Source organism: Varroa jacobsoni, unplaced genomic scaffold (genome assembly GCF_002532875.2).
Source record: "Varroa jacobsoni isolate VJ856 unplaced genomic scaffold, vjacob_1.0 scaffold_1214, whole genome shotgun sequence".
In the NCBI taxonomy this organism is placed as follows: Eukaryota; Metazoa; Arthropoda; class Arachnida; order Mesostigmata; family Varroidae; genus Varroa; species Varroa jacobsoni.
This window is the reverse complement of record NW_019214116.1, coordinates 277,046-287,619: the sequence shown is the minus strand read 5'-3', so window position 1 is coordinate 287,619 and position 10,574 is coordinate 277,046. Positions and strand designations below refer to the sequence as shown.

General features: G+C 38.8%; 2 protein-coding genes and 1 non-coding gene across 6 annotated transcripts; all 3 read left to right on the top strand.

The window, feature by feature from the left end:
• Nucleotides 1-258: 258 nt before the first annotated feature.
• Mdh2 (malate dehydrogenase 2) lies at nucleotides 259-2,166 on the top strand. The gene has a single exon (XM_022846180.2). The coding sequence runs from the start codon at nucleotides 440-442 to the stop codon at nucleotides 1,451-1,453; it is 1,014 nt and encodes a 337-aa protein (XP_022701915.1). The 5' UTR covers nucleotides 259-439; the 3' UTR covers nucleotides 1,454-2,166.
• A 1,795-nt stretch (nucleotides 2,167-3,961) lies between these two features.
• On the top strand, nucleotides 3,962-10,009 carry LOC111267733 (coiled-coil domain-containing protein 25). Of its 4 annotated transcripts, none has more exons than XM_022846177.2 (6): nucleotides 3,962-4,067; nucleotides 6,747-6,794; nucleotides 7,087-7,178; nucleotides 7,652-7,726; nucleotides 8,371-8,538; nucleotides 8,902-10,009. In XM_022846177.2, exons 2-6 carry the CDS (start codon nucleotides 6,773-6,775, stop codon nucleotides 9,121-9,123), a joined length of 579 nt encoding a protein of 192 aa, XP_022701912.1. In that variant the 5' UTR covers nucleotides 3,962-4,067; nucleotides 6,747-6,772; the 3' UTR covers nucleotides 9,124-10,009. The 4 variants fall into 4 exon arrangements, with proteins under 4 accessions (XP_022701912.1, XP_022701910.1, XP_022701911.1 ...); XM_022846175.2 differs by lacking the exon at nucleotides 3,962-4,067 and adding an exon at nucleotides 5,890-6,121; XM_022846176.2 differs by lacking the exon at nucleotides 3,962-4,067 and adding an exon at nucleotides 6,422-6,531.
• Nucleotides 5,147-5,338, top strand: LOC147752498 (U2 spliceosomal RNA). The gene has a single exon (XR_015313935.1). It is a non-coding gene; the product is annotated as a U2 spliceosomal RNA (small nuclear RNA).
• Nucleotides 10,010-10,574: the final 565 nt, after the last annotated feature.

Below are 10,574 nucleotides of genomic sequence, written 5' to 3'. Positions count from 1 at the left end.
GTCGCATAATACACAAAGGGTCTCTAGAACTAGAAGCTACGAGTCACTTCAGGCTGAAAATAAGTTGAGCAAAATCCAAAATAGAAAGTATATTTCCATTTGAGATAGCTAATAGACTGCCTGCTTTTTCTATTAAACACCAACGTCGATCCAACATAGTTGTTCAAATTAGCCCAAATCACCAGTGTTGCCCCGTAGACAAAAATCCCGCCAGTAACATTATCATAGCAGACGCTCCTCTTTCGCTAAGCGCACGGCGGTGTAAATGACACTGTGTGACTTTGAGAGCAGGACGTGTCGCACTGCCTGTTCGGTTTTTACAGCAGCGGTTTCGAGATTTTGGTTGGTTATCGATTGGTGATTATCGAATAAAACTTTTTGAGCAGAGGTAGTTGTTCTATTATACCGTTAAGTTGCTAACTAAGCTCTAAAGAAGAAAATGTTTGCTTTTCGCAATGGAAGCAAGCTCGCTGGCATTGCTCTTCGCAATTTTTCCACCTCGCAGCGAAACAATGTTAAGGTCGCTGTCCTCGGAGCATCTGGTGGTATCGGCCAGCCCCTTTCACTGCTACTGAAACAGCATCCCGGCATCAGCTATTTGAGCCTCTACGATATTGCTCACACCCCCGGTGTGGCCGCTGATCTCAGCCACATTAACACCGGCTCGAAGGTCAAGGGTTTCGTTGGAAATGACCAACTAAAGGCTGCTCTTGAAGGTATCGAAATCGTCGTAATCCCCGCCGGCGTTCCCCGCAAGCCTGGTATGACCCGTGACGATCTGTTCAACACAAACGCTAGCATCGTACGCGACCTGGCTGACGCCTGCGCTCAAACGTGTCCCAAAGCGATGCTCGCCATTATCTCAAACCCTGTCAACTCGACAGTGCCAATAGCCTCGGAAACGTTCAAAAAGCGGGGTGTGTATGACCCCAAGCGCATCTTCGGTGTGACCACATTGGACGTTGTGCGTGCTAACACATTTATCGCCGAAGCCAAGGGACTGGATCCCGTCTCAATGTCTGTGCCCGTCGTTGGCGGTCACGCCGGTATTACGATCATCCCGTTGGTTTCACAGGCGTCCCCCAAGGTCGACTTTCCGCAGGACCAGCTCGAGAAGCTAACGAAGCGCATCCAAGAGGCGGGAACTGAGGTCGTCCAAGCTAAGGCGGGAGCCGGCAGTGCTACGTTATCCATGGCGTTCGCCGGTGCCCGATTCGTGTTTAGCCTTGTGTCGGCGATTCAGGGAAAAACAAACATCGTCGAATGCGCGTACGTAAAGTCTGACATTGGCGATGCTGGCTTTTTTTCCACCCCGCTACTTCTCGGCAAGAACGGCATGGAGAAGAACCTTGGCCTTGGCAAATTGTCGAAATTCGAAGAGAAAATGGTTACCGACGCTATGGATGAGCTCAAAAAGTCAGTCAAAAAGGGCATCGATTTCGCCAACAAATAAATTCAAAAATTTTTAGTGGAACGTATTGAAAGCGAAGCAGCTCCAATGGCAGCAACCATTGTAGTAACAACAATACGAGTGAGGATGTACCCACCATTGCCGTCAAAAAGGAGGATTGAAACAATAACTTCTACGATATTATGCAAGACTTTAGGATGCCTGTTTATCGCGCCGCTGTTGGGTCTGCAATGTTGGTTGTAACGGATCTTAAACTGAAAAATTCCCATGGGATACATAAATAGTTACTAAGTCCTGGCAGTACAATGTAACCTTTAAGGCGACGTCAAACAAAAGGGAAAAGACCGGACAAATTAAGCAAACTGTATACGGTTTACATCGAGGGGCGTGTGATGAGTTAATATTATTAGTACTATTGTTATGATAATTTTTATGTAGAAAAAAAGGACATTGCATATAAACGTGAATCTTGTTGACTGAATGACAGCCAAGTACTATACAAGTGTAAACACATAGCCAAAGTCCGGCAACGTAACGCAAATCATCATGAACTTTTTCGATTTTTGAATACACCGTTTTTCGAGTCCAATGATTAAACGTAGGAGAATCAAGATCTCGCCAATAGATCAATGACGAATTCGATGAATGCCGTGTGAAAAGTGACAGATAGTTAGCAAAACTTGATATTTTTAAGGTTAAAATTAGGTAAAAAAAAATGTATATCATTAAAAAGAGTAATAAAAACTAAACAACAACTGTCTTTTATTTAGGTTAAGATTCGAGTAGTGTCATGACAAAGCAAATTTCTCCTAGCACAGATCTATATTACACATTTACAACCTACCCGGGAAGTAATAGTGGTATTAGCAGTTACGAAAATTATTACTTGTTAAAAATATGGAATAGTTTACTATTTATTAAGCGGAAGTTTTGTTAGAAGCACCCTTTCGAAACAAACGAGAAAACTGAATTAACCTCTGTATGGAAAACTACATCCCGTTGACTATACAAACATACTTTTGCAAACAATACCTCTTGCAGAAATATGTTACCTGTAGCATCACTTCGAGCAGCGTACAATAACTAAAAGGGTTTTATTCCATACTAGACATGATTACATCAATTGGTATCATGGTAGGTTGTTAAGGGCCTACACATATATCATTCACAATAGTAATTTGCCTCTTGGTTGTGGTTGACTTTTCCTCTTGCTCCATGTATATATATATTAGCTATTATTCCAATGTGTGCACGGAAGGTGAGCCTGCATAGAGGTTATGAACTTCCTTTTTTGCCCGAAATCGACGGCTCACGTTACTGTAGGTTCCCACACAACTTTCAACAAATTCAAGGAATATTTTAAGGAGATAACGTGAAAAATTCTCAATAAAATTTTAATTTAAAGGGCTCGAGAATTTATCATAATGACCCAAAAGATATTTTTAATATACCTGTACACTTTACTTAGAAAATAATGAGTGTTTTGAAAAACAGAATATCATTTGCCGATCGGGTCATTCAGGTCAATTTCAGTGCTTAAAACTTTCCGCGCCTCTGCTCTTTCTGTACCCTTTGGTCATTTTGAACTCTTGCATTTTTAAGAACTTAGGCCTACTACAAACCCAAAATTTAATTCCGCGGAGATTTTTTGTATATAGCCTATCCTTGTGGTTCTTCAACATATTTGCATCTACCAATACCGCTTGATGCGCACTTATTATTAAAAAATTACTTGTAGATTAAAGAAAAATCGTTTTGAGATTGAATAGTCAGTGACTTAGGCTTTGAATTGAAGACATAATCTACGTGAATAATTTACATTATATAAGCACGACCATAACGAGCGACACTCTTAGTGTGTGTAAAACGTTTTGTTGAAGTATCTATTTTTGTTTAGCTATAATAGCATGTGTCGTTGGCGGGACTCGCAGCAGCGGTTCCTGGTGTTACTTAACCAGAAGCTTAACCGACGTATATACATGTGTATGTAAAGTAACATTACCTTGCATATTTTTTATCGAAAAAAATATATCTCCTACACTACATATGTCCTGTTTCTACTAGTCTGATTTTATATTTAATTTACTATTATTTGTCTATTTTTGGACTTCTAAATTTTCTTTAAAAAATATTTTCATGATTTTTTTGTGAAATATGATCTTTAGAATGTACAAAATCGAACTACTGATCATAGAAATATACTAAATTTTTCAACGCTCTGTAAATCTATTTGATGAATTGAGCCAGATCGGCCTGAAGATAAATAACCGCGTTTTTTGATAACAAGAAATGCCCCTAGTGATAGGCAGTTCAATTTCACAACTGGTCAGAGTTTTTTTCTCAAGCACGCTTGCGATAACTGTAAAGGACCTTATCTGACGGTCAATATTGTTTGATAAGGCTCAACCAGTTAATATTTAGGTGTAAGATGAGCAGCTATCACATTTCTCCAACTATGCAGCTCTAACATACAGTCCGAGAAACCAGTCTGTCTTGCCCTCTCATTCTCCGCTGTAGTTTAAGCTCATTCGAGGTTGTTTATTTCTCGAGTGGGTTAAGTCTTCAGCGAAGATGATTATTCGAGATCTTAGCGCCTTAAGCTCTCACGGATGACCTTTAAGACAGATGTTCACAGCGATACAGATTTAGGACAACGGTAAGGACTAAAATAATATTTTTAATGTCTCATTTAAATTTTACAGGGCGCAAAAGATTCTAAACAATGTATGTTGGCATAGCGTTAACAGGTTCTTTTGTCACACATGCGCAGCCTTACACCAGCCATATGTAGGTTCTTTAAAGACGCTTTCATGGTTAACTAAATGAGGACAAGGTGTCACTGTAGCCCCGATTACTATAGTGAAAATCGAACGTTAAGATCGTGTTCATTATTACATTTTGCTGCATATCATTCTACTGAATGTCACCGTATACGAGTACAATTCTAAATTAATTCCGCGGAGAAGCTTTAATCGTTACTACTACAATGAGCCCTCCAGCTTATCACGTGTCTACCTATGCGATGAAAGACTTAAAACAGCCGACTTGACTAGACCGTGGCGTTCTGTATAAGCGATGTTCTTATATTTGTGGAACAGATCATATGTATTTCAGTTTCAATGGTTGTAATCATGTTTCCACATGTCCTACTTTTGCCTAATTACCGCTTTATAGAAAATTATTGTTTATTCAATGTCATGTACGCAATGTCATAATCGCAGCATGTTTCACTTGCAACATATTTCTAAGTCGCGTACTATGTAGTTAATGTTATTATTTCGCACGTCCATGTTATCTATCGAACATTTTACAGGGTTATTCATAATTTCGGTGGGCTATTGTTGGCTATAATTACCTTTAACTAAAGAATCAATGTAAAAGAAGTCCTGCGCCAGCTGTCGTTAAATGAAAATCTTCAATGTCAAGCGTTTTGCTATAGGCTGCTTCGCTCTTTCTGCCATTTCCCGACTTTGGATGCCCGTGGAAACCGGTCACAGCTTCCAAACCAATTTATGTAGGCTGAAAGATGACACTCACAATTTAATCGAATGCCTCGGGAATCCTAACCTTTGCGCGTTATGTAATTGATCTACGGTACCTCACCAAGCTAACTGAGTTATCTCGAGATAAATTTCTGCTGTGAAAAACGAGCATATTTCACTCAAGCTGATTTCGGAGTCCGGGCGGCTCGAAACAAGACTACAGCATTGGTCGGATGGCTGATGGTGAAACGTTATCGCTTCTCGGCCTTTTGGCTAAGATCAAAGTGTAGTATCTGTTCTTATCAGCTTAATATCTGATACGGGGGACATCGTCCCCCAAGATATTAAACTATTTTTTGGAACAGGGCTGAGTGCTCGGGGCTTGCTCCACCTCAGCCGCGGGTTGGCCTGGTATAGCACTACCTCCAGGACCGGCCCACCTTATAAAGTACCAAAAATATGTTTGTACTGGAGGGTTCTGAACTGTACTGTTGCGCGTTGGACTCTCTTTGCATGAAAGAAAAGCTGAGTTTGAAAGAATTAAAACTGAGCGTTTGTAAGCAGTCTGTTCACAGCTGGGGAAACTGAGTTACATTAATATGAGTTAAAGGAGAAGGAAAATCATCTTTTGTCGTTCTTGAAAAATATTTAGTTCAGGAACATACGTTGGTAATCGGTTAGAAACATGGATAGTTAGAATTATTATTGCAGTCTGACTAGAAATGCTTGAAAAGATTGTTTATTTAAAATAACTTAATTACATGATGCGTGTTTAAATCGAGTTTGTTGAGAAGCTATATACGCCAGAGCTCACTAATATTATCAAGAGTCAGTTAGATGAAAATTATAGCTTAAACAAAGTTACTTCGATCTTTGATTATCTGCAAATACGCACAATTTCCTGGCGTTAAATTTGCTGACGTTCAATAGAAGCGCCTGCATGACAAACCGATACGTTTGTGGTACGTTTAGGCAGCTTTGTCTGATACTCTTTGTGATACGCTAAAGTAAATACATATCGTAAGTTGCACCCCGAGCGAGACGAAAAAACTAGTTACTAGTTGCAGCTGCTACAACATTTGGGGTGTGTGTGTGAGAGTGTGTGTGCGCGCGCGTGTGCGTGCGCGCGTGCGTGCGTTTGTAAACGTTACTGAGACCGCAGGCCATTTTTCTGACAATTGAAGCACACCTATTTTTTTCAAAATGGTGTTCTACTTCACAAGCACGGGTAAGTATCTTGACGCGCATGAATACTCAGTTCACTAATAAAATCAGTTTTTGCTAAGACTGCGAGAAAATATTGTGCATATAGATAATAACAACAATAGTTTAAACGATGTTAAACTGCCTATAAGTAACGTTTTTCCACAACGTGTTTAACTAGTTAGAGTTATAATGACTGCCAATCATAAGACAGATAAGACATAGAAGTTAGTAAACATTTACTGTTTTATGGTATACCAGGCCCTTCTCGTATATTCGTTCTCGTTTTTGTCTGACTAAGCTATTTAAGGAGTGCGAGTATTTATGCGAAATCACTTCCAAAGATGAATGAGAAAAAATAAAAGAGTGTTATATTGAAGTTTAAGTTTAATATAACTATCCCATGGTAGCTATCTTCTGAATGGTTGCATACTGGTACTTTCACGAACTGTATCTTTTTATTGTGGGCTGTCTGTTTACCGATAAAGCTTATGTCTAATTTTCCGTTGTAGTATGATTTTATAATAGTTAAGTATTTATACTCAAAAGATGGTTGAGATCGTAGTGTTGTGTGTTTTAGTTCTATTAAGTAGAGACAAATTTGCATCTTTTTCTGTTTTGTTTCTATTTTGTTTGTGCGCATATTTCAGTAACTAACCCTCCAACGCAACTGTACATGGGCGCCGACAAATATGAAAGTAAGTTTCATTCGTAAAAAAGCGTAGCACAATCAACCAGCTCGCAAATAAATTGCATTCTACTGAAGTTTTTGTTAAAATACTACGTAGTCTAAAAATGTTATTAATATGCTTGAAGAAGTATATAAGGAGAAGAGACAATATCCCTGGAGATTGCTTAGTATATTCGAGCATGTAAGTTTTTTCATTGAACATGTGTTTGAAATACGCTGACCATCGACCTGACCGCCACTGACCAGTGTTTGAATGTCTTTCGAAAATGTGTTTCGCATATGTTTCAATACGTTCACAGATGAGAAGCTCATTCGGTGGGGTTGGCCAGAAGATGTTTGGTTCCACGTCGATAATTTATCTTCCGCGCACGTGTATGTTCGTCTAAAGGAGGTATACAACCTCAACGATCACCACTGTTCCGATTAATGGAATGATTGTAACAATGTCTTTTTCTAATAAGATACGGCTTGCTGATCCTTTTAAATTTCGAGACCGACTGATATTATGTACCACGTTGTCTTTGGATTTCGCTTGCGAGGATATTATTGCACTCCTTACCCACTCCAATAGCTTTGTCTTAGATTATCGTTCTCACTTTGTTGTGTGCAACGGATTTGCTTATGGTGAAGTTTCAGCTTTGTTGCAGATAGAATCTTAAAATTCTAATTAGGACACCTAATACGAGCACTAGAACCATTGTCTTCAAGAACATTTTATTGGTGTTTAGCAATCTGCACCATGAACTTCCCTTTTGCTAACACTAATCTTTAGGTTGGATTTAGTTATTTAGGTACTTAGGTACTTTATTGAGGGGTATGTCGATCCTTGTGTTTCTCAGCTTAATTGCTTATGTTTTGTCGCAGGGTCAAACAATAGATGATATTCCCCCGGAGCTCATTATGGATTGCGCTCAACTCGTTAAACATAACTCTATACAGGTAAATACGGGATTTTACAAAAAAAGACGGTTCGCGGGCTGTCGCTGGGTTAATCTTTCTGTGCGTTTGGGCAAACTACAAGTTCTATTTTATAGTATAAAAATTTAAGAACGTTTACCTTTATGGAGGTTATTACTGTCCCGTTCAGCGAAGTCAGCCAGACACACCCGAAGGTGTAAAACATAAGTCTCACATTAATAAAGCACACGTCAACACAGCTTCACGTAAAAACGAAGCTAGCGGGTACTGTTATACTGCTGTTTGAAACCATGCTATGAAGTTACCGTTTTGCGCAACAGTCAATATATAACATAAATCCACTAACTTTAAACTTGCACATACCTATCACTAATTCGTGGCTATAATAATAACCTTTATTGAATTTGTATAGCCTTTTCCAGTGAATACTGTCTGTAAACAAGAAGTATATAGTTTTTGCCTACGCTGTGTGGTTTAGTTAGATTCAACCAACATAAGGCAAGGGTCTTCTGGATAATGAAGTCTAGCGTATTGTGGCGTAGTTTCTGCTTCATTAAATACGTATTACCTATTTAATTGTATATACATTTATATTTACGAGTTATAGTGTAGTAGTCGCGCATCTGATATATGTAGCAATAATAATTTACAATTATCAATTTTAGGGGTGCAAAGAAAGCAGTGTCGATGTTGTCTATACAATGTGGAGTAACCTTAAAAAAACTCAAGCAATGGTGGATGGACAAGTGGGTTTCCATGATGAAAAGGCGGTGCGAAAAATTCGCGTCGAAAAAAAGGACAACTCAATTACTAACAGACTTACTAAGACCAAGGTAGGATTGATGTTTATCTCCAGAGTTTTTCTTTGTTTGTTCTTTCGCTGCTTTGTTCCGAAAATTAGAGTTAAGAGCTCCAAGTAAGTACCAGTTGTATACGTGTTTTTCGAATAGCTTGGAGTAGTAAGAATTAGATCATGATCATCGTAATCACAAGGTAGTACATCTTCGGCTTTATTTCTTACTAGCTCTTGTATTTAGGCTCATAAGTGCATATAATTATGATGATTATATATATATACACAACCAAAACGGATACAGAACTGTGCATATTCATGCACATGATAGTGTTTTCAAGCTAAGAGCTACTTTGAAATATAACGGTGGCGTGATGTTTACGTTCTTCTTCGTCTTCCACAGACAGAGGCCCATCCGGATTTCCGTGAAATGCGCGAGGAACGAGACCGCAAGGAGCGTGAAGTCAAGCGCGAACAGGAGCGGCTAAAACGGGAACGTGAAAAAGAAGAGGCAAAGCGGCGTGAGGAATTAAAAAAGCTCAAAAGTTACGATTCCCTCATGAAGCCCGAAAAGATGACGACGAACGCTGATGCTGCGGGATACGACTCCGATGACTTTATGTAAAGATCGAAACAGAACTCGTAAAAATAAATAGGAAAGATAACAGAGGAGTAGATAGATAAAGAGGAGCGTCTCAGTGGATACGGATCAGTTCCGCAGTGTATTTTGAAAATAAAAATATGAACGTTGTTTGCTTGATGGTGTGAGGGCGGAAAGCTGGGGATAGCCCGTAACACAAGAAAGACGAGCATCGGCTAATAATCTATTTCGAAATTTGCTATATATTTGCGTTTGTTATATTATTTACAATAAAAACACTGACGGAAAGACATTGAAAACATGACCATGTATCAGATTGAGGTAGACGCTAATTTTGGTATAACATATAAAACGTTGAATGGCTATAGCTGAAAACGATATTGAGCCCCAGTTAGGAATAAAGTGAAATTACATTGGAGTGTAATAGCAACTTGTTTGAAATCTGGCAAACTCATCCCCGGTTGAGAACAGGGAAGTCTTTGTTGTTACATTATGATTGTAACATTTGCGCAGAAGGCAACGAATGGAAAGTTCCAACGTTTTGAGCAGGCATGGCAAAATCTATGCCCGGAACGCGGTTTACGGTAGAAGTAGCCATAGTCAAGGCTGTTCAAAATATTAGGCTACTGGCAATTGGTTATTTTGGAAGCGTGTTGAGTGTGCAGGGGAGTGCAATAAATTTTAGGGATTGAAGTAAATCTATTCATACTGTACAGTTGTAGAAGAATGGGGTATGACGTTAACCAAATTCTGTTCTGTTCTTTTAGAACTGCCCGGTGGCAATGCCACCGATTTGTGTAAGCGTCGTTTAAATGTCTATTCGTCAAGACGAAACAAATATTGCCGACGCGACGATGATTCCATAATTCGAAAGTTTAATTCGTATAATAAATGCACCAAACATGGTAAATATTTGTGGTATATGTATATTTTATAAGACATTGATTTATGGATACATAAATTGAAGGCATAAGTGTATTTTTGCGCCACCGATACGTTCTTATGTAGTAAATCAACAATCTAGATTGAATAAAACTCGTTCTTTGGTGGAATACTAGTAGGATACAATAATAGTGACAATATTTTGGTTGTCGAAGATTTTATTGATAAATTATGTGAGCTGAAAGGTAGTTGAATAGAACTTGGCATGTATTCAGTAGTTTCCAATGCTTGGGTTATGGATCGCTGTCGAAACTCGTTGTAATCTACGGAAAAGCGTCTACTGTCGATCTCGTTTTCCATAAATTATGATTGAAAAAGAACATATATAATAATAATTTTCCTACTAGCACAGAATTGTATAGGAGCATATTGTATCCTTTGTATAATATGTAGAAGATCAACTCAAATCGTCATATAAACGTGGACAGAATCCACGATAGCAGGCGACGCTCAAGTATTGAGTTTAAGCTCTAAGATATTGTGGGGGGTGCTTAAGCATTCATGAAAAGTTATTAGGCAATTGTAGCAGACAG